The 24,011-nt window shown below is 48.5% G+C and overlaps 8 protein-coding genes across 8 annotated transcripts; 3 read left to right on the forward strand and 5 right to left on the reverse strand.

Annotated features, from left to right (window-relative positions):
* Positions 1-910: 910 nt before the first annotated feature.
* F9C07_1287952 (uncharacterized protein) lies at positions 911-3,784 on the forward strand. The gene has a single exon (XM_041284873.2). It carries the CDS (start codon positions 1,966-1,968, stop codon positions 3,553-3,555), a length of 1,590 nt encoding a protein of 529 aa, XP_041143208.1. The 5' UTR covers positions 911-1,965; the 3' UTR covers positions 3,556-3,784.
* Positions 3,785-4,014: 230 nt separating this feature from the next.
* Positions 4,015-6,671, reverse strand: F9C07_2226218 (sulfate transporter family-domain-containing protein; the record flags this gene model as incomplete). Its single annotated transcript, XM_041290034.1, has 3 exons — positions 4,015-6,099; positions 6,161-6,306; positions 6,371-6,671. The coding sequence occupies 3 exons, from the start codon at positions 6,669-6,671 to the stop codon at positions 4,015-4,017; spliced, it is 2,532 nt and encodes an 843-aa protein (XP_041143209.1).
* Positions 6,672-11,189: 4,518 nt separating this feature from the next.
* F9C07_2277891 (mitochondrial protein import protein MAS5) lies at positions 11,190-13,754 on the reverse strand. The gene is made up of 4 exons (XM_041290035.2): positions 13,090-13,754; positions 12,957-13,026; positions 12,060-12,878; positions 11,190-11,994 (listed from the first exon to the last, which is right to left on the reverse strand). The coding sequence occupies exons 1-4, from the start codon at positions 13,123-13,125 to the stop codon at positions 11,678-11,680; spliced, it is 1,242 nt and encodes a 413-aa protein (XP_041143210.1). The 5' UTR covers positions 13,126-13,754; the 3' UTR covers positions 11,190-11,677.
* A 1,319-nt stretch (positions 13,755-15,073) lies between these two features.
* On the forward strand, positions 15,074-15,722 carry F9C07_2226220 (putative cytosine deaminase; the record flags this gene model as incomplete). Its single annotated transcript, XM_041290022.2, has 3 exons — positions 15,074-15,232; positions 15,308-15,573; positions 15,701-15,722. The coding sequence occupies 3 exons, from the start codon at positions 15,074-15,076 to the stop codon at positions 15,720-15,722; spliced, it is 447 nt and encodes a 148-aa protein (XP_041143211.2).
* Positions 15,723-15,849: 127 nt separating this feature from the next.
* On the reverse strand, positions 15,850-17,144 carry F9C07_2391 (uroporphyrinogen decarboxylase; the record flags this gene model as incomplete). Its single annotated transcript, XM_041290036.1, has 4 exons — positions 15,850-15,920; positions 15,972-16,895; positions 16,993-17,034; positions 17,090-17,144. The coding sequence occupies 4 exons, from the start codon at positions 17,142-17,144 to the stop codon at positions 15,850-15,852; spliced, it is 1,092 nt and encodes a 363-aa protein (XP_041143212.1).
* Positions 17,145-17,230: 86 nt separating this feature from the next.
* Positions 17,231-19,345, reverse strand: F9C07_2277894 (guanine-N(7)--methyltransferase subunit trm82). The gene is made up of 3 exons (XM_041290037.2): positions 18,624-19,345; positions 17,909-18,571; positions 17,231-17,853 (listed from the first exon to the last, which is right to left on the reverse strand). The coding sequence occupies exons 1-3, from the start codon at positions 19,049-19,051 to the stop codon at positions 17,463-17,465; spliced, it is 1,482 nt and encodes a 493-aa protein (XP_041143213.1). The 5' UTR covers positions 19,052-19,345; the 3' UTR covers positions 17,231-17,462.
* A 21-nt stretch (positions 19,346-19,366) lies between these two features.
* Positions 19,367-20,603, forward strand: F9C07_2277895 (60S ribosomal protein uL10). The gene is made up of 3 exons (XM_041290023.2): positions 19,367-19,634; positions 19,691-19,760; positions 19,828-20,603. The coding sequence occupies exons 1-3, from the start codon at positions 19,461-19,463 to the stop codon at positions 20,523-20,525; spliced, it is 942 nt and encodes a 313-aa protein (XP_041143214.1). The 5' UTR covers positions 19,367-19,460; the 3' UTR covers positions 20,526-20,603.
* A 657-nt stretch (positions 20,604-21,260) lies between these two features.
* On the reverse strand, positions 21,261-23,993 carry F9C07_2388 (late Golgi family protein sorting complex, subunit Vps53; the record flags this gene model as incomplete). Its single annotated transcript, XM_041290038.1, has 3 exons — positions 21,261-21,974; positions 22,044-23,839; positions 23,915-23,993. 3 exons carry the CDS (start codon positions 23,991-23,993, stop codon positions 21,261-21,263), a joined length of 2,589 nt encoding a protein of 862 aa, XP_041143215.1.
* Between the last annotated feature and the right edge of the window lie 18 nt (positions 23,994-24,011).

A 24,011-nucleotide genomic window follows, 5' to 3' on the forward strand; every position in this document is an offset into this window, starting at 1 on the left:
TATATCTTGTGTACGGAGTATGTATTTTATAAATCACAGTTCTATCTGAACGAATATGGAGTCATTTAACCTCCGAAAAATGTCAAGTATATGATTTAGAATTCTCAGGATGTTCAATGCTGCGAATAACCTGGCAATATCACCCAAAGCATTTATCGTCAAGAAACACAGACCTGGGGACAGAAGCTTAGCAGTTCTCAGGTTTAGCGTAGATTTACCTATGGCTTGCTTAGTGCATTTAGCCAGAGCACCCCGGCACGTCCTCGGAAGAATGCTGTATTGAGCCCTTGTAAGAATGACATGCTGATTCCGAAGCATTAAAAATGATTCACTAGAAAGTCCTAATGTCATCATTGTGATTGTGTGGATACAGGACTATATAACCTCGCCCAGTCCTCCAAACTGCCTCCAGGTTTCTCTCCACTCCTACACACCTACAGAAGCAACTACAGAGCACCAGGGCGGAGAGCACTGAATCCTTAGCTGTGCCTACTTGCGAAAATCTTTATCATCATCCAAAACGTGTCATCTTACAACACCGTGGAGAGGACTGCGACCCCTGGGTTCCGCAAGAAGATCATGATAATACCATGAGAGCATATCTAACCGCTTCAGGGCGTTCGCACGATGAACTTGACCAAAAAAATACATCACTCACACATCCTGAAGAAAGTGCAGCACAAATTCTACCGCGTTCACCGGGCTGAGGACGGTACAGTGTATGTATATAGTCAATCCCACTCGACCAAAACACAGTTATCCCCAACATATATCACACAGTCGTATCTGAGAACCTGGCTAATATCTATGTAGTTCACTCCGCAGGTTTCGGAACCCAGCTAAAGAGCAGAACGTTCTACAAATGATAAGATACTTCAGTGATCAGCTTGAATGGGGAAGATGAGTGTGCATGCTAGGGGTTTGGAAGAGGGTGTCACGGTTCGTTTCTTGGGGACTAATTTGATTATTGATGTTGTTAAGTGAGTGACCCCTTCTCAATCTCGTTCACCGCGCTAGGCAACTTGACTCGACGCGCAGAGGATGAGCTTTACTCAGAAATAGGAGGTATACTGAAAGTTTTCTAGTATATCTACTTGACTTGTTTCTTTCTAGTGAGTGATGTTCCTTCTAACCTTTTCCAAATAACCTCATAGCCGAGAACGTTGATTTATGGAGCATGGGAGGTCTCTTCAATCCTCCCGCGGTTATTAGGGCTGTATCCAGGATACCAGATAATAAGATTTTGGGGTCAAATCGCCTATATCGCTGTGTTTATATTCTAGGGAACACATCTACTAGTAGATATGTCAGCATACCTACTAGCTGGTATGTAGGGGCCTGTTTGGCTCCTTAGAAGACTACCGACGTGATCCACTGCCGCAGGATAGGGCTCCCTGAATCCTTCGGTTTGACCTACATATAGACATGGTTATTCAATTGTTTGGAAATTGTAAATGAACAAGGTACATATGCATCACAAGTAGGGGGAAAGCGTCCTAGCTAGTAATTACGCTTGGTATCTGCTTAAAGGCAATGATATGGGGTTGAATTGGGGCTTGATTCTCTCTATATAATGAACGACCTAGTGTTATAGACTTAAGCTGGACTAGTAATCAATTGGTTCATAATTTACACTCATTTGTTTTCCTGCCTGTTGTTTCAACCGGTTTCACCCATTTCGGCCTTGTCCTCGTCAGCTTGTTTCCGTTCACACTCTTTTACCCCCCCCACAATTACGGCTGCATTTGATACTCGTTGCAGTGCTTCCACATCTCACTTGTATCCGCCCGGCCCTGTTATGCGGTTAGTGACGACTTCTTGCGGACATTGATAAAAAGAGGGTTACTGTGTGAGTAGATCGAGGAAGAACTTCAGAGAAGTTCCACTGGAGGAATCTGGGATCACCAGGGCCGCATTATGTGAGAAATCTAAAGTTGACAGATCGGTCGATGGGATGCCGAGTTTATGGAGTCCTTTAACTGCTGTCCTCGTCAGCAGATCCAACCACATCAACTTACACAGTCTGATATCCGTGAATATTGTCTGGCCATGATGAAGAAAGATCGAAACTTTGAGCGAATTAAAGAAAGCTATCGTGAGTTGGCAGAAAACATTGTACTCAGGGCAGATGGTGTTTTTCTTTGGGCGAGACTAGCCACACGATCCTTCCTTGGAGGTGTAGGCTACCGTGATTCTCCTCAAACACTTCGCAAGAAATTAGCGTCAATTCCCGAGGACATGAAAACGCTTTTCGACAATATGCTAGGTGGGGTAGATTCTTCTGCCCGTGAAGAGGCAGATAAATTATTGCTCATTGCCTCTGAGCTCCCATATCCCTATATCCCGGCAGTCCTTTTTTCATGGCTTGATGATCTTCACGATGTGACATTTCCATATCGCGTACAGGCGACAGGATATTCCGAAAAATACCTAAAGAATAGGGTCGATATTGTCAGAAGCAAGATAGACTCGCTGTCGAAAGGGCTGCTCGAACTCCACACCGAGCCGGACACAGAGGGATGCGGCAAATATAGGGTGATGTTCTTCCATCGCACTGCTCGAGATTATCTCCGTGATTCGAAGGTGAATCAATTGAGGAATCGTCTTCCAGATTTCAATGTCCAGGACTCATGTTGTCGATTACTTCTCGCGTATTGCCTCTTTAGCAGCATGGAGTACGACCGGGGCCGAGCTTTTGACAAGAAGGTGAACATTGGGTTGGCTCAATTTGAATTATTCCGCCGATTGAGTCACTCACCCACATCATCCAAAATTGTTGCGGTATTTCAGCACATGTGGGGGAACTCACTATTCTCCCATATTCCGATTATATTTTATCACAGCGGACGCAACCGCATAAACGGCGTGGCCATCCGATCTTCCCACCCCAAAAATAGGTTTCATTATTGGTGCTGGCTACTATGTCATGACCAGGCTAAATTTGTGCTAGACAGGCTTTCTGCTAGTGCCAGCCTCCCAAAAGACCCATCTTTCCAGAAGCAATTGTTCGTCCTATCAGTCGCGTATGGCCATAGGGATTTGGTGCGAGTCCTGTTGCAGAAGGGAGTATCGCCAAGCGACAACTTCACGGTGAAGTTAGGCAAAGAAATGAAAGAAAGCCCGATGTCCTTGTGGATGATCACCCTTACCCTGTGCGCTCAACAGATGATCGATGACGCCAATAGTAGAAGCGCGGGGATCCTGCTTGAGCTTCTTTCATGGAGCTCCGAGCTCGATCATGACGCGTTTTTCCTAGTTCATCTACATCAGTGGGCTTGCTCACAAATGGAGACCCTAGCCCCACAGCAACTGAAGATGATATCCCTGCAGCAATTATTGAGTCTACGAGATACACCTGAATCAAGGGAGCTAAGCTCGTTGATCACTCGCCGTACACAGGCACACTGGTGGGATCGACTGATGGCCGGTGCTTCTCCTTGCCACAAAATGGACTATCAACACTTCACTGCAAAATCCCTAGGAATAAGGATTGGATTTACAGAATATATAGCGTCCAAACAAGAAGGGAAAAGTTTGAAGGAGGGCTTGTGTTGACCATTATATAACCTTGTGACATCACGAGCTTATTTCGCTGGATAGTCTGATCCGTACATAGAATAAACACTCGTGGGCCTTGCTACCGAGAAGGTGCTGCCAGTTAGTCCATCATTATTGACTGACCGTTTACACATCAGAATAGAGTCATGCTACTATCATCCGGAAAGTCAGAGCTACTTCCCAAGGCAAAGACCGAAAGCTTCGAAAACTACACTTATATAGATATATATGTGCATCGATAAAAATCTATATATATACATAAAAACCAGATGTCAGGGGTATATGTAGGTGCCTATCAACGATTCCAACCAACTTAAATCAAAGTAACACAGCGGAGGTGGACTCGCTTGAAACAAACATTATATAACCGAAGTCAAAGGCCCTTCTCTGGGCAGTATAAAAGTCGACTCCGACCAGGGAGTATCATATGTGTCAAAATAAATGAGAAAAAACCGACTATGCATCAAGGACATTCATTTTAGGGTCCGGCTGCTCGCCCGCGTTGGCCAAGGCACTCTGCAGTGCACTAGTCAGGTCGATGTGGAAGAATGGCCGGTTGAGGCCCTGCACCATAGCGACCCTTCGGCGACTGCGGTAAGCCTTGCTATCCTTCAGGTCCCGTTGCAACTTGTCCTCCCGGGTGCTGCTGGCATCGGAGGATTCTTCGATGCCGTGTGTCTCACGCTCGGTGGTCTCTGAATCGTGCTTGAGGCCATGCTCGAGGTCTTCGCTCTTGATGTTATGCTGGGTGTGTCTGTTGTTCACCATCTCTGCATGAGCTGCGGCAGAGGCACTGCCTTCGATCTCAGCCACGCTGAAAATTGGCTTCCATCTCTGGAATCCTTCATCCGAGTCCGGAGATGGGAAGCCGAAACCTGCTGCTGCAAGGGCTCGTTTCGTCCAGCGGTTGTTAATATGAGCAAAGTGCCACTGCACAGTCTTAGGCGAAGCGTAGAGGTCGAGTTGATTGCGGACATCGATGAGGTTCTGGACCGAGGTCACATCAACATTGTTGACGGATGAGAAGTCAAGAATGACAGCCTGCAGTAAGGGCAAATGCGACTCGTCATCTTCAGACTTGCCCCTGCGAGGGCCAGGATTATTCCATGGCCGATCACCCGGTTTACCGTAGGAGAACGGATTTGTGCGACGTGTATGCTTGAAGATAGTCTGGACCAAATAATCGGTGTAGTGATTGGCATTGGGGTAGTTGAATCCTTCCGAGAATCGGTAGATGAAGATACCAGGATAAGGTTGCTGCACCTCGACATCGGGATTCGATCCGTCCGTGTGGTTGATAGGCAAGAAGATAGACCGGCTCAATTCATCTTTGTCATCGCTGGCAGCATTAGGGGAGTTGGCAGACCCATATTTCCCATCATCCTGTACCAGATGGTCACCGATCACCGAGTGGATAGTGACTCTTCCTAAGAATTGACCGCGGGCCTTGGCGACGCGGAACAGCAGAATGGCAACAGACACACAAACGGTACAGTAAATGCCGATCTCAATCGTGGTGAAGACAGTCACGATAACACCGATAAAGAAAATGATCGCATCCAGAGGGGACACGCGCCAGAACTGGTAGACGGTGTTTGGTGGGGTAATGAGGTCACCGACTGCATGAATGATGACACCAGCAAGGGAAGCTTTCGGGATGTAAAAGAAGACAGCGGGCAGAGCGTAAATGGCGAGGAGGACAACAACCGCAGTAATAACACCGGCAAGTGGGGTGCGGACACCCGCTTTCGATTTGATTGCAGTTCGGGAGAACGATCCAGTCGCTGGGTAACCACCAAGGAACGGTCCAAGCAAGTTCGACACACCAATAGCAACCAGCTCCTGAGAGGGATCAATTGTGTAGTTGTTGACACGGCCAAAGGATTTCGAGATAGCGATGTGTTCGATAAGCAGGACAATAATCGAAGCAGGAAGCTCGCTAGCAAATGCGCTGATGATCCTCGAATTTACCTGAGGGACAGCCGCATGTTGGAAACCACGAGGAACTTTACCCAGGAGCTTGAACCGCGGGTTAGACCGCCGGTGCAAGTTCACAGCGGCACTGATCATCGTATAGAACAAGATCACGAACACTGTGCGCAAAGTCGAAACGAAGAACCAAACCTTGGCATGACGGGGGAACTTCTTCGCGCCATAATTGCAACCCGAACGGATAATGTACAGCATAGCTAAAGCACTGACACCCATGGCGGCATCGATTTTTGCGGAGGGAAGATGCTTGAGGGTGTTGATGATAACCAGATAGGTAGAATCTTTCGTCGAGAAGTCGGCCGTCTCTCCCAGCATGTCTTTGACCTGTCCGGAGCAGATATTGATGGCGGAACCCGTCATGAAAGCTGAAATTGCCGGCAGAGGAATGAAATCCACGATAAATCCCAGCCGAAGCAGGCCCATAGCGCAAACCACGGCTCCACAAATGATAGCCAAACAGGAGGCGATTACATGCCCTTCGACATCTGGGAGCTTCGTTTGCGCCTCGGCAACTATCTTACCTGTAAGGGTAGACATGACAGCCACCGGCTGAACAGGGAAGATACTATATTAGCAAGATACATGCTGACATGGGTGCAGAATGACTTACACCAATGGTGATATCCTTTGAGGTGGCAAAAAACCAATAAATGAGAACACCCATGAACGAGGAATAGAGACCATACTCTACAGGTAGGTTTGCCAGTTTAGCGTAGGCCATTCCCTGCGGAACGACCACAGCACCGACCGTGACGCCTGCATTCCAATGAGTATGTTGTCTACTTGTCGATCAAATCAAACACAGTGGAAAGGCTCTTACCGGCAATCATATCTCCCAGCAACCATTGCAAGTTGTACCTCGTAATCCACGAGAGGAAAGGGAAAAGGTTGTAAAAATAACGGCCCACCTGATGCCAGCTAGGGCAGACTTCCTTCAGCCATTCAGCGGGAGTGGGTTCGGGCTCGAGATAGGAGTATGTGTCGATCGTTCCGACGGAGAACATCGACTCGCCTCGTGTGACTGGGTCAGCATGAACTCCGAGAGGATCACGGTAGGGGATCTTGATCCCCAAGGCCTTGGCCGCGCCGTGACCAATTTTGGTTTTGAGATCGCCCGGCATGGTCCTAATGGGAGAAACGGTCTCAGGAGTTGATATAGGGTTGGGGCAGGACTAGCCCAAAGTATACCACTATATATACCCAGTGGTTTTCGGAGTGGAAGGAAGTATAAGGTCTAACAACGGTAGGGTGACTTGAAAAAGCCGGGAGGGGGAAGGAAGAAAAGAAGGGGACAGAAGATATTGATAAGAGATGCTGATGTAAAGCCGTGTTCAAACAAGGTCCATAGCCAGAACCTGTGGAGAATTGAGTATCGAGGAAAATGCGGCAGAGTGGATAAATTTAAGGTGAGATGACGGGACAGCCAAGAGCGATGTCGTGATCAGGAGCAGGGAAGTCGAAATGTTAGCTTCCCACAACACTTTAAAAATCCCACTAGTCCTGCAGTTGCATAAACCAAATAGAGAGATTAAATTTAATCTAAATCACAATACGAAGAAAGGAAAAAGAAAAAATGCGAATATCTGAGGCGTGGGAGGGCCAACAAGCGTTCGGTGGCGTAGGAGCCTGACGTCCACCGGATAAAGAAAGATAATCAGGAAGAGGCAACAAAAAAGGCAATACGGGGAGGTAAGTTCGGTTAAGTAAATAGATTCTCGAGTGATCAACCACTTTAGATAAGTCAGACAACTTCTGGGAAGGGGGGAAGGGGGATTGTGGGTGGATAACTGCCAAACGGTAAGGAACAATACACAGTATGGAATCGATCAAGGGAGATGATCAGACGGGGATTGATAATCATGGATGGTAACAGTACTATTCCCGTTCGAGGAAATCAGAAGAGAAGGGGTTTGTATGAGTATGTAGTAAGAAAAATAGAAATAAAATTAATCCAGAGGGTAGATTGCCATTGGGAACGAGCATCAGCACAAACGCGCAGTGATGGAACGCATGATCCACTATGGATCGCCAAGGGCAAAAGTCCTCAGCAGACGCAACTCAACATCCTAACTGGTTTAGTATGGAGGGAGGTGTATCAAGCTTGTCGGAGAGGTGCTGGCGTAAGAGCCGTTGAGGTGGACCTGGGTAACGAGGGCCTGGAAGCGAGAGATGACGCCGAGCCGTGGAGCATGGGTTCCGCTCATGGTGACATCCATGGATGATCATTATCTGAATGGCAAAGTCAATCGGCATCTAATGCTCTACTCTGAAAAGCAGTCTCTTCCAGAGTATCTGGTCATTTCAGGCATGAACTCGCTGCTCAGATTTTGAGAGCATTGTTTAATTTTCCCATGCGTAAAGTGTGTACTCCGTAAAAGTACCGCAGCAAGAAACACAGCAACAATGTTATATTGCCAAGAGTGACCGCCCACCTTTAATGAACGAGCTGCAGAGGATAGACGAGGAAATGCAACCAATGGAGAGCTGCCCGCGCCATCATCCGCCTCTTACGTCGCTCCACCACCGGCTTCCAATCCAATAGGAATCGCGGCAGAACACGCCATCGTTCACTTTGATGGTGAAAGCCCGACCGGTCCACGTGTGGAATGAGTCTGATTCGAGTAAGTATCGGCTTCCATGAAATTTCTTTTTCTGTTCCATACCCTGGCCTTTTTTCTTGACTCTAAACCACAGCTTTCTTTTTTTTCTTTTTTGACTTTCTTGCTAGTCTTCCTTGGAGGCTTGTCGTCAGTCTAGTGCGGCAAATACGTAAATTACTGACGACAATGCTTAAAAACTCCCGAATATTAACCAGATATTTCCGTCGCATCGACTAGAAAGACTCCGTTACATGCGTCGTCGTCATGGTGGCCCCCGTCGTCGTATCAGGAGTATGGAGTTTCCCGTTCATTTACACGGGCAGCCTCGGCCAGTTTCTCCCTACCAGGCCCAGACATTGCCGATGGGACTTGGCATTCTGGGGACTCTGGGGCTGCTCTGTTCGGTAGTTGACTACCAATACGGAGTATACTACGGAGTATAGACGGGTACGTATTATTATTATGAATCTGTTCATGTCCGCTGCGTAACATTAAGGTTTTAACTGTCCTAACCCAGTTGGGATCCCAATATAATTTAGCCTTTGTGTTAGTGAAATTGAGGTAGAATATTTTTCTACCAACGGGGTGACACCCCCAACTCCACGGTCCAATCCCTGTGGAGCCAGTTCACAGAAAGGCAATCAAAAACGGCCGCATTGGGCCTTGGGTACATAATACATATAGAGCTCAAGGATGATAATCCTAGTCACGATAGGTGCTCGGTGCTCACCAATGAATGCTCACCACCTTGCTTGCTCTCCTGCACGTCCTCGAGCTTATATGGTTTCTCCACTCTAACACCATCGAGATCAAAATCGCGTCATCGATCTTACTCCCCCCATTGTCCAGTGTCCGCTCGTTCTCGACAACCCCCTGGTCAACCAGTGCAGGTACTAGTAGTTAATATTGTCTGACACAGACATATAATGGAACCATAGCCAAGGGCCCAGGAACAAAATCTCAATAAGGACGCGGTATACCTGAAGCCCAGTCCTTCCCGTTTAAGACGTCGGTATGAGGGATCAATCGGAGAACACTTTCTCTATGGAATCGATGGCGCATGCAGCTACAGACTAGTATCGTCCTAATTGAGCCTATTCCCGCGGAGTTACTGACGTCTCGTCTCGTATCGCAATACCATCTTTTAATGATCAAAAATCTCACCATCCGTTTCGCATCTTACGAACGGATCCCTGCCGCCACGAAGACGTGCTTGAGATCTCACACATGGTCATACCTCAAATGCAAAGACCCCTGGTAGCAAGCGACGCTTGAGTAAACTCCCAGTCGCCTGACAAGCGCACGTCCCATGCCCCCTTATGGTAAGAATCCATGTATATAGTTCGGTATCTGCACAGACTTCCAGCTTCAGCCTCGCCAGATTAAAGTATATGAGGTCATATCTACCCCACACTTCGCCTCGCTTTTCTAATTTTGATTTTTCTTTTACCCGCCGAAAGGGACAAGAAAATAAAAGGACAAAACTAGATCCTCCATTATCAGAAATCAAAAATGCCCTGTCCGGAGCATGCGATCTAGCCAGCATGTTTACTTAGCCGTGGCGAAGGATATGCCCTCGTGCCTGCCCACCATCCAATTGCTGTCTTGAATCTCTATTTCTACTTACGTGATAGACTCCCTCGGGCACATTCAAAGCTCCATCGAGTATCACCCTCAACAGAATAACAAGGAGATGTTGTCAGCCGTTCATTCATCCGGATAGATTGAGGTCAACAATGTCGCCGATCACATGGTCCAATCACAGCATACCAACTACTATATACTTTTAAAAAACTGTGGCTTTGATTTAATGCCCGCCGCAAGAGCCCCAGTCCACCTGACCTTTACCCCAGAGTCGATCTCGAGCTAACACGGGAAGTACAACTGCATTGGATCTTATGCATCCGTTGCTCCAATCGGTATGTACTATGCACTCGGCCATACTAGGGTTTACTCCGCATTTTATGTTCATACAAGGAACGGGCGTTCAATTGCACACATATACAAAACCACCGAGGAAACTACATACAAACAATCACTTCCCTATACTAACCAACCAACATACCTATCCTCATATTATGCCTCCCCAGAAAAACCACCCACAAAGAAACTAACCACAACCACCACTAACACTACCAAACCTACAAACCTACTCGATACAAAAAAAAAAAAAAGACCCTGCCAAACCCCCCAAATCCTTAACTAAAACAATCTAACCAACGCTCCTGACGTCATCCCACATCTCCACGCCCCAGAACAATGAACCAGACCGAACCAGTGATCATCTTTCTCAGGCATGAACACCGCTCGCTTCGAGAAGAATCCCCACCAGCTGCGATCATGAGACCAGCGATCCCATATCCCGATGCACGAACGACCAGCGCACGCCGAGTTGTTTCTCGAGGCTCGGCCTAAAGGAAGAGAGTAAAAAAGAAAAAGAGCCAAACGCGCAAACCGAAGCCGAATCGCTTATTCAAGGAAGAGCTGAAACGGAACGGGTCGTGTGGCGCACGGATCGCCCGCGGAACAGAACAGGTGATTTTGAAATGGATCTGTTGACCTTCGGAGATACTATGACATGCTGGTAGATGGCGGCTGCGGTGATATTATGCTGGTTGTTGTGGGGATTGCATCTTATGTGGCTGCTGTTTGGTCAGGGATGTTGAGACATTTGGTCATGGGGGCTATGAGGTAGGAATACAGGATGCGCTCTTTCTGCTTGTCCGTGGATTATGGTAAGATGGGCTGCGATTAGGAGGAAGCGTGCACATGGGGGCTAGAGGTTGATTGATACACGTGGTCGCGCACGATTCTCAAGGTCATTGAGTTTCTCATTTTCACGCGAGGTGGTGCTTTGATTCTCTGTTAAACAAAGGTTTAAGTCTCTGTCCTTGCCAGCGTAGTGACAAAACAGGTGGTGGACCAAGAATTCGCCCAGATTATGGTCAGGATTTTAATGCAATGGGTAGTGAGTACGACGGGAATCACCAATGCAGCTAGAGGAGCGCGGATACACTGAGCTACAAGCAGTTTGCCTATGGCCATTACAAGAAAAGCGAGAAAAAAAATACTTGACAGATAAAATGGAATATTCGATACCCAAACCCACGCTGTAGTCTATAATGATGAAACACGCTCAACCCCTAAATCGACCCACCATAACCCACCCCGAGTCAACTAAAGCGATGAGGGAAAAGGGAGAGAGAAATAAAATGTTGACTCGTTTACCATGATCTCGTCCATCTCATCAGGTACCATACCCTCCATTCCCCATAACAGACAAGCAAGAAATAGAACATTATGCATGGGAATCAAAGCATGATGATGGGAATGTAAAATGAACCGACACGAGATCTCCCGCATCATCTTCCGAATCTTCGAGAAAACGCCATCGCAGAGCAAATCATCAAGCGAACAAAAGAATTAAAAACCAAGCTGTACCAGGGCTGAGCTTCCGCGTGGTATCATAAGCGATTTCAGTAATGCCCTAGCACTGCAACTTTATCAACCACAGAAAAGCCCCCGCTTTACTGAGAGGCGCACTGCACTCTCTCAGCACCAGGAGGAACGTCGTCATCATCCTCATCCATGGAACCGGCAGCACCATGGGCGCGTGCCTGGGAGTACTCGCTAGAGTCAATGTCCTCCAGCTCGAAGTCCTCCACCATAGAATCGGTAGGTGGTTGAGGCTGCTCCATCCGGGGGGGCAGAACCTGTTCCAAAAGGTTGAGGTTGTTGAGCTGATCCTTCTCGGGGAACTTGACGTCAAACTGAATATAGAGGTTGCCGAAGTCATGGTGGCGGAATGACGGCATACCCTGGCCCTTGATCACCTTGATAGCGCCTAGAGAACCAGCGAGTTAGTGCTTGTTCCTCAGCTAATGTAAATGGGCGGGGGAAGTGACATACCAGGAGTAACAACCTCGCCAGGTGCGATGTTCACAGTCAACCAGCGGTCATCGAGGTGCTCAATGTTGATGGTACCGCCAGCAAGAGCTGTGAGAAGATCGATTTCAGCGTGATAGAAGAGGTCATCTTCCTTACGCTGGAACCGGGGGTGAGGCTTCTGTTCAATCTCGAAGACCACATCTCCGGGTAGGACGCCAGGCATCTGGTCACCCTCCCCACGGAACTCGATCTTGTGGCCGTTCCTGACACCCTTGTCGACATGGACGTGGAGGACCTTGCGCTCAACAACGGTCTTCTTACCGTTGCAGCGCTTGCAGCGATCGCGCTCCCGAATGGTCTCACCCTCACCACTGCAGTCTGGGCAAACAGTCTGGAACCGCTGGATCATAGGTCCCATCTGGCGCATCATAGTCTTCATACCGGTACCATTGCAGCCGCCACACGACTTGACGGCACCTTCCTTACCACCACGGCCATCACAGCCAGGGCAAATGACAGACTTCTGCAGGGCCAACTTCGAAACCTTTCCACGGTAGATGTCCTCCAGGTTGACCTTGTGAACGTGATGGATGGTGCGGGCCTTCTTGGGGCCCTGCTCCCGCATGCCACCACCAAACATACCTCCAAAGCCACCGCCGCCACCGAAGAACTGGGCAAAGAGATCCTCAGCACCCATTCCACCGGCGCCTCCACCATTTTCGAGACCCTCCTCACCGAGCTGGTCGTAAATAGAACGCTTCTGGGAGTCGGAGAGAATTTCATAGGCACGGGAGAGCTCCTTGAACTTTTCAGCAGCATCGGGGTTGTTTGCGTTCTTGTCTATGGGGAACTGTCAGCAAGTCCAGTCTGAACCCTTCCGCCCCAACTGGTCATTGGAGCTAGACATAGGCGACGTACCAGGGTGATATTTGAGGGCACCCTTCTTATAGGCGGTCTTCAGTTGAGCCTCTGTGGCTGTGGGGGCAACCTGATAGCCTCATCGTCAGTTTCGAAAACGGGGGATTCAGTGGCCGCCCACAAGTATACTCACCCCGAGAACGTCGTAAAACTTGGTTTCCTTGACCATTGTGAAAGTGTGTCTAGTCGTATACTAAAGAAAAGGTGACTTGGAGAGCAATTACAAGAACCAAAGAATCAAGGCGAAGAAAAACTATAGAAACAAGAACTTTTCAGGTGAAATCGTTTCGGAGATGCGTATGGTAGGAAAAGAGAGGATCGTTCAAAAGAGAGGAGAAGTTCGCCGGTCGGTTTAGCCGGAACGAAGAGTCTATAAGGTGGGATGGGGCCTCGGGAGGGTGGTTGAGAGGCGGGATTGTTGATGAGAAGAAAAAGGATCTGACGGCCACTTCGAGGTTATCAAGACAGGAGCGGCGACAAGCGGCTGACGGGCGTAAGATGGTAATTTCAATACCAGGACCAGGCACCAAAGGGGCCTTCACGGGGCAGACTCTTGCTGATTAAGATGCCAAGCCCTGTGCAATCTCTGTATTTTGGTACCGGAGATACGATAGGGCGAAAATCCGAGGCTCACTGGCGATCTTTCTCCAATGGATCTATGACCGTTCCCTGGGGGTATCAAAAAGAAAAAAAAGTCAAGGAGAGGTTCTAGGGGCAAGCCGGTGGAAAATCATTCAAATAAAACCGAATGGAACTGTAAAAAGAGGTTCTGCCTGGCTTTTCAAGCACAAAACAATAGGGGCCTCATGTCCATGACTTGCAGCCCGATTGGCTTTGCTTTCCCCTTCTGGCTGCTTCGACCGCCCTGTCACGGGCTGAATCCACGGCTCGAGCGCTGACTCTCCCTTTCCATCTGATTCTGTCGGCTTCCACCATCTTCGCTGCCTTTCCACCGAATCGGTATTTCCTTTGTTTTGTGACCACAATCACCCTGCATCCAATGGAGTTCACCCTGTATCAGCTTTCAGATACCGGTTCCTTACGGCGGAGTATTCACAATGTCAACAAGTTCCTTTCCATCTGCTTCCATAGAGCGCTTATGTATTACGAAAAATATTTATTATTAGTGTTTGAGAAACCATTAATGAATGGCAGAACATAAATAGATTTTGATAAATTACAGGTGATCAAATAATACTTTAGAATCTATAAAACAACTATTCAGCAAGGGGCGACACATAATTCTAGTAAGTACAGAAAACATACTAGATACACAGTACAAGCACTTCTGTGGATGAAGATCTGGTTCTCTGATTCTTAAACACAACCTTTTTTTTTTTTTGCTTTTTCTGTTTCCCTACTCTTGTGGCACAGCAGACTTTGCCCCAGGCAAACAATGTGGCGGCGGGACGGCAAGTTAAGTTTTTTTCTTATCGATAAGCAAAAGTATCCAGAAGTGGAAAGAGGGGTGTTCGTGGGGGAATGAAGACACCCATAAATATAGCAATAGCTATCATGGGAAAAGAAAAAGTATCCTGAGATACTCTATATGTCACGATACTCTTAATTAATAACTATGTTATTCTATATATAATGTCCCACTGTTATAGCCATTGTGTACATTCTAATGTGTATGCCGAAACGCCCCGCATCCCAAATATATAATCGAGATTGAACTACTGCACAACTAGACAATCAAAATCTAATGCAGCTTGAATCATGGAATAGAAGCATTTGACAGAGGTTTATCATATCCTGACTTTATCTCAGGGGGTAAAATCATGAGTCGTCGCAGACATCCTATACAATGGTAATTTAAAACTCTCAAGTGATGACTACATATTCTTCATGAGGGGGAATTTCCGAATGCTTATCATCTCTATCAAGATCCTCCGCCAACGACAAGCCGTGGCCAACCGTTCCTGCGGGTCAAGCTAGAACCAGAACGGCAGTTGACCACCAGAATTTTGCCCGAACGAGTTGAGTTACATAACTACCGGCAGTTCAACAGCAACCATAACAGCTATCTCTGCATTCTACTACTTGTCTTCTAAACCTGTGATTCGGACCTCCCTTTCCCTCCACAGTCCATAATTCATAGAATCACATCCAATACAATGGAGTCAGACCCTGGGTTTGTTGCTGCCCTCGAGGAGGCAAAGCAAGGTTACGCCGAGGGTGGAGTTCCCATCGGCGCGGCGTTGGTCTCCAAAGATGGCAAAATCCTTGGCCGTGGACATAATATGCGCGTTCAGAAGGGGAGTGCAACATTACATGTTAGTCAATCATACACCAGTTCTCCAATTCCTAGGTGATTGGACGGATGTCCGTGGCTTACTTTAACCTAACAGGCCGAGATGTCTGCTCTGGAGAACTCAGGCCGCCTTCCTGCTTCGGCCTATGAAGGTGCTACCATGTATACGACCTTGTCTCCCTGTGATATGTGCACGGGTGCCTGCATCCTCTATAAGGTGAAGCGCGTGGTCATTGGAGAGAACAAGAGCTTCATGGGTGGGGAAGAATATCTCAAGAACCGTGGCAAGGAACTGGTTGTCTTGAACAACGAGGAGTGCAAGCAGTTGATGGAGAAATTTATGAAGGAGAAGCCGGAGCTCTGGTAAGTTCTTTAATTTTGAGCACTGCTTTTGGATCATGACAAGTCGTCGATAACATATATTGTTTTACCGCCCACCCCCTCCATCTGCAAATGATAGTAGCTGACCATGGATGTGTCAAAAATGTAGGAATGAGGATATTGCCGTCTAAGCCGTGAGTATATAATAGGCTAATCAGCCCCTCGCCAATGAGCTGCAGGGTACGAGGAATCGCAATGTAAATATTCAAAGCCTGAACCCTACAAACTTCACCGCCATGATCATGTCTTATGCTTCATTTATGCCGTTAGTCTGTGAATCTCCTCAAAAAAGAATTTGAGATCATCAGGCTTGACAAATGGAGTTACACCTGCGCAAATTAGCATATTTCACCAACCTAGATATCATGGGACGTCATTACCATGGCCCAAGTTCGCAATCCATCCTTGCTTACCCTTCTCGAAACCTTTAACCATGGTCTCGACAGTTTCTGTGATGGCAGCACGACCACCGTAGAGCATGCCGGGATCGGCATTACCCTGGATGGTGACCCGACCATTCGCAATTCGCCTAGCTTCCGCCGGATCATGTAGCCAGTCAAGCCCAACAACGTTATAGCCGGATTCGCAAAGGTCATCAAGTGCATACCATGCGCCCTTGGCGAAAACAGTCATGGGCACTGGTTCCAGTCCCATTTCCTTCAGCCGCTTGGGCAGATTGGCGGAAATGTGGCGCAGATATGGGAGCGAGAATGACTTGAACGAGGCCGGAGAAAGTTCACCAGCCCATGAGTCGAAGACTTGGACCAACTGGGCGCCTGCGGCAACCTGAAGAGCAAGGTATTCCACACAGATCTCTGCGATCTTCTGCAGCAATGCCTGGGATTCCTTTGGGTACTTGTAGACCCACGTTTTCGACTGAACAAACATCTTGCTTCCGCCGCCTTCAACCATGTAGCATAGGAGGGTCCATGGAGCACCGCAGAAACCAATGAGCGGGACACGGCCCTGCAACTTATGCCGGGTGAGCCGGATGGCCTTGTAAACATAGTCAAGCTCCTCCTTAACATCGACCTGCTTCTGCATCACTTTCTCGTACTGTCCGTCGTCCGGCGACTTCAGCGGTTCAGGGAAGTGGGGTCCCTTCTTGTCAACCATCTCAACCTGCATTCCCATAGCCTGGGGAATGACCAGAATATCAGAGAAGATGATTGCGGCATCGATAAGCCCTGCATACCGTTCCACGGGCTGGATAGTCAGCGTTGAGGCGATTTCTGGGCTGCGGCAGCATTCAAAAAAGTCGCGACCTCCTTTAGCTTCGTGGTATTCGGGGAGATAGCGTCCAGCTATAAGTAGAGGGAACACAAAAGTTAGCAATGGTGGGCCCTTTCAACCTGTATGAGACTATGTTGGAAAAGGCTAGCAAAAGCGTAGCGTATGTACCTTGACGCATAACCCATATCGGAGGACGCTCGACCTTCTCGCCTACAATTACATCAGCGGCGGCAATTTCTGCTGTTGTAATCTATGATGGAAATACCTCTTGCGGCCCTTAGCAAAAGGTCATTCTTCAATGAAGCAAATTGTTCCTGCATCTTGACGGAGAATAGGATGGATTGTGTGAAGAGGGGACCTTGAGAAGAGGGGTGACTGCATGCAATTCTAGCACCAAGGTCCTAACCGCCGCTCGGCGCCTCGGCCCGCCGCAGCACATTTATGCATCCAAACCCAATTCGGAAACCCTTCCATCTGCTAGGCTACATACCAGAGGAAGTACTGGTACGGTAGTATGTACATAATTTTCTGAATGTCCCCTACAAGGGCATACAAATCCAAATAAAGCTTGAAACATGTCTAATCCAACTGATTAATTAAATATTGAGTAGTTTGAATTTACGACCGCCGATTGGCCCTCAGTCATCCTCCCCATGCTTCTTGCGCAGATTGCCCAAACTATACAACACATCGTTGAGTTCCTTTCTTTGCTTTGTGTCGGCATCTGCTGGAATGCCAGAGGAGCCACCCATGTTGATGTTGGTAACTAGCGATTCTGTGACCGGCTCCCACTCCAAGTTTTCTGTTCCCGGCTTCACGCGGAACGATTCAATCAGATTTGAGGGGCTTGTTGGGCTGGCTCTCCATTCGTGGGTCGAGCCCTTTTCACGGATACAGTCCACAGAAACAACAATTGTGCTGTCTTTTTCCATGATGGCCACGTCTAATACGTTGCCAGACATCTCGATTGGGTCTTGTGGTTTTAATGTGCCATCCGAGCCAAGCACGAAGCATTGCAGATTTGAGGACCTATTGAAGACATTAGACAAGCAGGATATTGGCTTAGGCTCCCACTATCACTCACCCCTCAAGCGCAACTAGTACTATATTCGATCCACCGATTGATGTCGCCCAAATTCCACGAACTGTAACCTGTGTGGTCTCTGATTCCTGCTTCACTAAGGGAACCTTCTGTAGGATACGGCCTTCGCTCCACTTCCAGACCAGCAAATAATCGTCGCCTCCGCCAGAGATGAGATAACCTGGAGCGTATTGGGGAATGCAGAGCTTGGTGACGAATGCAGTATGGCCCAGGCAATAACCTTCGATAATATGAGCCTGTGGATAGCGAGAGACTCGGATATGCTCATCGCGGTCTCCAGTTAGGATGTAACTGCGCTTTTTACCGAAATTATCATCCTGAGGTACCGTGACAAAAGCCACATCCGTGAGCAATGACACATGGCCAAGTAGCAATTGATGCTGGAAATTCAGGCTGTTCTTTTCTTCGGTAGAGTTTTTTTGACTATAGCGCAACTGCTGTTCCAGAGATTCAAGATTCCGCTTACTATGCACAGTAAGGGGAGTTGCGCTAGGAACCTTTGGCCGATTAGGAAGCTTTGGCGCTACATATGGCTCATTGCCGGGAAGAAGTGGCAGCGAGTAAACATCGCCGAATTTATCACCACAGAGGATTGTGTTACCGTCATCAGTAAGAGCGATACTACATGGCCTCTTTGGCATACATCTGTAGGGAGGGTGAGCACAAACTTTTCGTGCATTCGGCACGGCCGACTAACCTTTCGCTTAGTTGTTCAAGAGTGCCATCATCCTTCAAGCGGAGGACACGAACGCACTTATCTTCTGCAGTGAGCGCAATCACATAATCTCCATTCGAATGCGCAACTAAACAAGGGATGCTGGACCAAGTCGAAGCCTTGACGGTTGACTTGGAAGTTTCAGCAGGTCCCTCCTCGGACGGGGAAACCTTTCTCTTCTTCTCTGGTGGTGCTTGGTCTTCCGATCCAGTTTCTGTCTCAGTCGCCTTGGAGTTATTTGCATTGCTTGCATCTACATCTTGCGGCCAGGAAGAGAGACGCTGTCCGGTCTCTGCAGCGTAGGAGTAGATCTTGCCCCCAGATGACGCAATAAGAAACCTCTGAGATTCCGCGCCCCGTTTCTCCAGATATTGGAGGCATTGGAGTGGAAGCTGGAAGTTGGCAGCCATGTTGTTATATAATTGGTCGTATAGAGGGTTGACTCGACCACGAATAATGTGGTGTCAGAAAATACAATAACGGATTGTAGTGCTGTGACCAGTAAAGTACATAAGCTACCTTGCGTAGAACAGTAATCAATTAGAGGATCAAAGGAATAGTATCATAAACTTCCAGAAGTATACCACTAAATGCATGCTTGCATGCCCTATCTGATCTCTCTGCGGACATTTTTTTCTGCCGGGCGGAGCTCCACGTGACTACCTCGCTAGCCGAAGCCACAGAGAAACAAAATTTCCCAATTTCGAAGTTCCTTTGATTCTTTTGATCTTCAACGTCACGATTCAAGTCGGACAGCAACACACCTTTAGAACTTATCCCTTGCCCTTAAACATCCTATCTTCACCGAAATAAGGAGACATGGGGGGCAAGTCTGCTACCAAGGCCGCTTACTTCGAGAAGCTGAAGAGCCTTCTCGATGAGTACAAGACGGTCTTCATTGTCGGTGTCGACAATGTCAGCTCTCAGCAGATGCACGAGATTCGTGTGAGTCTCCGTGGTGAGGGTGTTGTCCTGATGGGTAAGAACACCATGGTATGTATCTCCATATACCCACGCAATTGACACCGCAATTGACCGTATCATTTCAGGTTCGCCGTGCCATCAAGGGCTTCGTCACCGACAACCCTGAGTACGAGCGTCTCCTTCCTCACGTCAAGGGTTAGTACAGTTCACCAAATAGAGCGACATAGAAATTTTACGTGGACCAATCGCTGACGCGTCACAGGCAACGTTGGTTTCATCTTCACCAACGGCGACCTCAAGGCCACCAAGGAGAAGATCCTTGCCAACCGTGTCGCTGCTCCTGCTCGTGCTGGTGCCATCGCTCCTCTCGATGTCTACGTTCCTGCTGGTAACACCGGTATGGAACCCGGTAAGACCTCGTTCTTCCAGGCTCTCGGTGTCCCCACCAAGATTGCTCGTGGTACCATTGAAATTACCACCGATCTTAAGCTCGTTGAGGCCGGCGCTAAGGTCGGTCCCTCCGAGGCTACCCTGCTGAACATGCTCAACATCTCTCCCTTCACCTACGGTATGACCATCTCCCAGGTCTACCAGGAGGGTCAGACCTTCGGTGCCGATGTTCTCGACATCGAGGAGGAGCAGCTCCTTAAGGCTTTCAGCAGCGCTATCCAGACTGTCACTGCCCTCTCTCTGGCCACCGGCTTCCCCACCCTTCCTGCTGTCATGCACTACCTTGTCAACAGCTACAAGAAGGTTCTCGCTGTCGCTGTCTCTACCGAGATCAGCTGGCCCGAGATTGAGGAGCTCAAGGACCGTATCGCCAACCCTGACGCCTACGCCGCCGCCGCTCCTGTTGCCGGTGCCGGTGCTGCCGCTGGCGGTGACGCTCCCGCTGAGGAGAAGAAGGAGGAAGAGGAGGAGGAGTCCGACGATGACATGGGCTTCGGTCTTTTCGACTAAACTTCTCGTCTCATTGCGCGGGCTACGACCACCATGTTTTAGATACATTTACGGCCAACCTTGATGGTTGGAAAAAATGAAACGAATCTCATGGACAATTTTCTTTTATCTTTTCAACTAGATGTGGACGTAGACATACCGTCCACTATCTTCTTGGATTCTACAAGGTGAGCATCTACTTTCTTTTACACTTTCACTATTCATTGCCCTTAACATCACTCCTTGGCGGATGATGATATTTTTTAACTCGTAGTCACTGTTGTGGCGTTGAAGATCAAAAACTAGCAACAACAAACACTCTAATTTTTTGCTGACCCGCCTCCCTTCTATCTTGTTCATTACACACGCACCTTTCAGCAACATGGATTGCTAACTGTGATTGCAGCTCATACAGATATATGTGATGTAGTAGTATGTGTTGGATTCGTAGTACCACGATGTTTCTTCACGAGGACCCAGTGCCTGGATCAGGGTCGATTACTGTCTCAGATGAAATATACTGTTAGGTAAGACTCGTGCAGGGGTTATGGGTTCTTATTCAGACACTTATATAGCATCATATGTGAAATGTAACGATGATCTAAACATTCGCTATCATACATTGCATCTGACTGTCCGTTATGACTGCACAATATATATCTGTCGTAGTGATAAAAGTAAAGTGGTATACTCGACAAGCAATAGGACGCGCCCAAACTATCTGACATGAAGTGAATAAGCGAAATTAGCTCTGCTTCAGCTACCGTCATCACCACCCCTCCCAAACCGACCACCGAATCCACCCAGGTCCCGACGGAAGAACTTGCCAATATTTTTCAGGTTCTCGTTCAGGTTGCCTGCAGTGGCGTTTTCGGCGGTGCTCTGTAGTTGTGCGAATGGTCCTGGTGATACCGGAGTGGTGGATGTTGATCCTGGGGCACCACCTGCGCCGGGGTTTCCAGTCGAGGACATAGGAGTTCCGAATCGGTCGACACCGTCTTTGGCGGCTGAGATGATAGCAGAGCCCAACATGGATGGGTCGAAGCGGGTGGGGAGGTTGGATGCGCCGATTGAGGCTGCGGCGGTTCCGAGTCCTAGCCCTTGATTTGAAGAGGAGGTGGGTGTGGTTTGAAAGGCTGTGAGAATGGGGTTGCTTTGCTGAAGGTTCGGTGCGTGACGGTCTGATGCACGGTGGATCTGGAAGAGTTCTACGAGCTGGTTTTGCTCTTGTCGACTGCGGATTCCTTTGAGTTCGAGGATCTTGCGGAAGTTCGTGTTGCTGCTGTCTTTGATGTGGATTAAGTATGCTTGCACTAGAGCTTCTGGAGGCGATGGTTGGACTTGGAGAGTCTTGAGGAGAGTCTCGATCTTCATGAAGCTGTTGTTGACACGCTTAACGAAGCTTGCCGGGGCGGGAGCCGGTAAAAGAGATGAGAGGCCGGTTTTGAGTGTGTATCCGTCCAGGAGCATCTATTCAAGAGTTAAACGTCAATACTTTGTACTATATTCTGGCATGCAGATCGAAGGGTGACAACTTACTTGCTCTGCCCCGGTCTCCGAGACCGGCTTGCACAGAAAGATATTTGAAACGAATACGTTTGATATCAACTCTACGACATGATCCGCGAAAGCTCGCGCGTACTGTTGTTTATGCAGCAACTGCAAGATCTCGGAGGACTTGGCATTTAGCTTGGTCAAGAGTTCACTGACGTACGTGCTCTGATCGCTAACACTCTCAAGCCGATTCCAAGGTGTATTGCGCATTTCTCGCCAGGAGGGCTCTAGCTCGACCTCGACCATCCGCACAAGACACCGAACAGCAGCAGACGCGATGCCCATGAATGAATCCGCCTGGCTCTGCAGGTCGACTGACTGTTTCAAATTCTTGTCGAGCCTGCCCTTGATCTTTTCCTCTAGTTGATTGCAGGTGGTGTAGCAGTAATCTGCAGTGTTGAGAACAGAAATGAGGTCCTCCAGAGATGGCACCTTGGATGGAGTAGTGCCGGTAGGCCTCTCACTGATATAGAATAAGAGGACTTGCTGGGCATATTGATCGAGATACTTTGCGAAGACTTTGGCCAAGTCGGCAAGGCTCCCGCCCGTCGAGAGTTTCGCACATTGCTGTAGAGAGAGCCTGTAGAAGGTAAAAAGCTCCGTAGAGGACGCTATCACGATATTGGAATCAAAATCCTCATCTGGCGGTCTGATGGGTTGCTGCCGATATTTCGGTATAAGAGCAGCCAACTGCTTATCTTGAGCCTCAACCCATACGCTTAAATAGGGCTCAAAGGCCTCTGAAATGGCCTGGCCAAAGACAGGTGCTTCAGCCGAGGTGAAAGTGTCGGTGGACGGGCGGGATGGATTGACAAATCGCCGCTCCAAAGTATGCTCAAAATCTAGAGTCTCCTGCAAGCACGAAAGCAATAGGTTGACATCGATTGTCTGCCCATTTCGCACTGAGTGGGAAAGAATGCCCCTGAAATCTTCCCGAGTCCCTTCACAAAATATGTTCGCCAAAATCTCATCAACCCTCCAAGAAATCGGCCATATCGCTGCGTATTCCTCATCGTAGATTTTCAATATACGACGAAACCATGAATACCTCCGCGAGATGTTGTCCAGGGAGCCCGCCTCTTCGTTGTTTCTGAACACCTGTCGATACTCCCGTAGCTGAAAATTGCAATACCAGGTCACCAGCCTGGACTTTGCATGCTCCCCCAAAGCGTCCATTACGAGACAGCCCTCCGAAAGCACGACCCTCTTCTGTCCAACCTCACCCTTAGCAAACGCCAACTCGAAGTCTTCACAGACCTGCTCCAACAGCTCCCGTTGTATATCTGCCACATTTCTACTGAGAAGAGCGATCTGATCAATGGATCGGTACGACTTGAAGTGCGCCATGAGCTGGATAACCGCCTGCAGTAATTGGGCACAGTCCCGGTACTGCCTTGTCTTACCGAGGACACGGAGCTGATCGTATGCCGTCGTCAGCATTTGTAGCCTCTTCAGGGCTGTCATGGATTGCGTGAGGTTCTTCTTTGCATTGTCCAGCTGCTTGATATCCGCCGTCATCTCGGTGATGGCCAGCTCGGTTTTGGACGCGCGGTCGCGCACATCGTCAATCTTCTTGAATAACTCCGTCAAATCTGCCTGAGCAGCCTGTATGCGCTCGACGCTTTCCGCATTCGAGGTGACTTGTTCCTCCACCAGCGCGCCGATCTCGTCATCCAGCTCATCTTCGTAGTCTAGGAGGGACTGGGAAACGTGGGAGACGGAGGACAGCGTGGAGGGGTGGGAGAATATGGTATTTAGGTGGTCAATTGGATCGTAATCCACTATTGCATAGATAAATAAATTTCCGTATTAGCGGGAAATCAATCGGCGGGGCTCGTCTGAGAAGTTAATCTCACCTGCGTCGAGAGGATCGAGATCCGCCGCTCCGTTGGAGGGCATGTGGCCGGAGGAGGAGGAAGAGGTGGTGGTAGACATTCCATTAGCTCTTCAGTT

Source organism: Aspergillus flavus, chromosome 2 (assembly GCF_009017415.1).
Source record: "Aspergillus flavus chromosome 2, complete sequence".
Lineage (NCBI taxonomy): Eukaryota > Fungi > Ascomycota > Eurotiomycetes > Eurotiales > Aspergillaceae > Aspergillus > Aspergillus flavus.

Coding starts and splice junctions, on each gene's coding strand:
- F9C07_1287952 (XM_041284873.2), top strand. CDS start 1,966: ATGGAGTCCTTTAACTGCTGTCCTCGTCAGCAGATCCAACCACATCAA.
- F9C07_2277891 (XM_041290035.2), bottom strand. CDS start 13,125: ATGGTCAAGGAAACCAAGTTTTACGACGTTCTCGGG. Junction 13,027..13,089: donor AGTTTTACGACGTTCTCGGG/GTGAGTATACTT, acceptor TGAGGCTATCAG/GTTGCCCCCACAGCCACAGA. Junction 12,879..12,956: donor TGCCCTCAAATATCACCCTG/GTACGTCGCCTA, acceptor AGTTCCCCATAG/ACAAGAACGCAAACAACCCC.
- F9C07_2277894 (XM_041290037.2), bottom strand. CDS start 19,051: ATGGCTGCCAACTTCCAGCTTCCACTCCAATGCCTCCAATATCTGGAG. Junction 18,572..18,623: donor CTTGAACAACTAAGCGAAAG/GTTAGTCGGCCG, acceptor CCCTCCCTACAG/ATGTATGCCAAAGAGGCCAT. Junction 17,854..17,908: donor GTACTAGTTGCGCTTGAGGG/GTGAGTGATAGT, acceptor TGTCTTCAATAG/GTCCTCAAATCTGCAATGCT.
- F9C07_2277895 (XM_041290023.2), top strand. CDS start 19,461: ATGGGGGGCAAGTCTGCTACCAAGGCCGCTTACTTCGAGAAGCTGAAG. Junction 19,635..19,690: donor TGATGGGTAAGAACACCATG/GTATGTATCTCC, acceptor GTATCATTTCAG/GTTCGCCGTGCCATCAAGGG. Junction 19,761..19,827: donor TCTCCTTCCTCACGTCAAGG/GTTAGTACAGTT, acceptor GACGCGTCACAG/GCAACGTTGGTTTCATCTTC.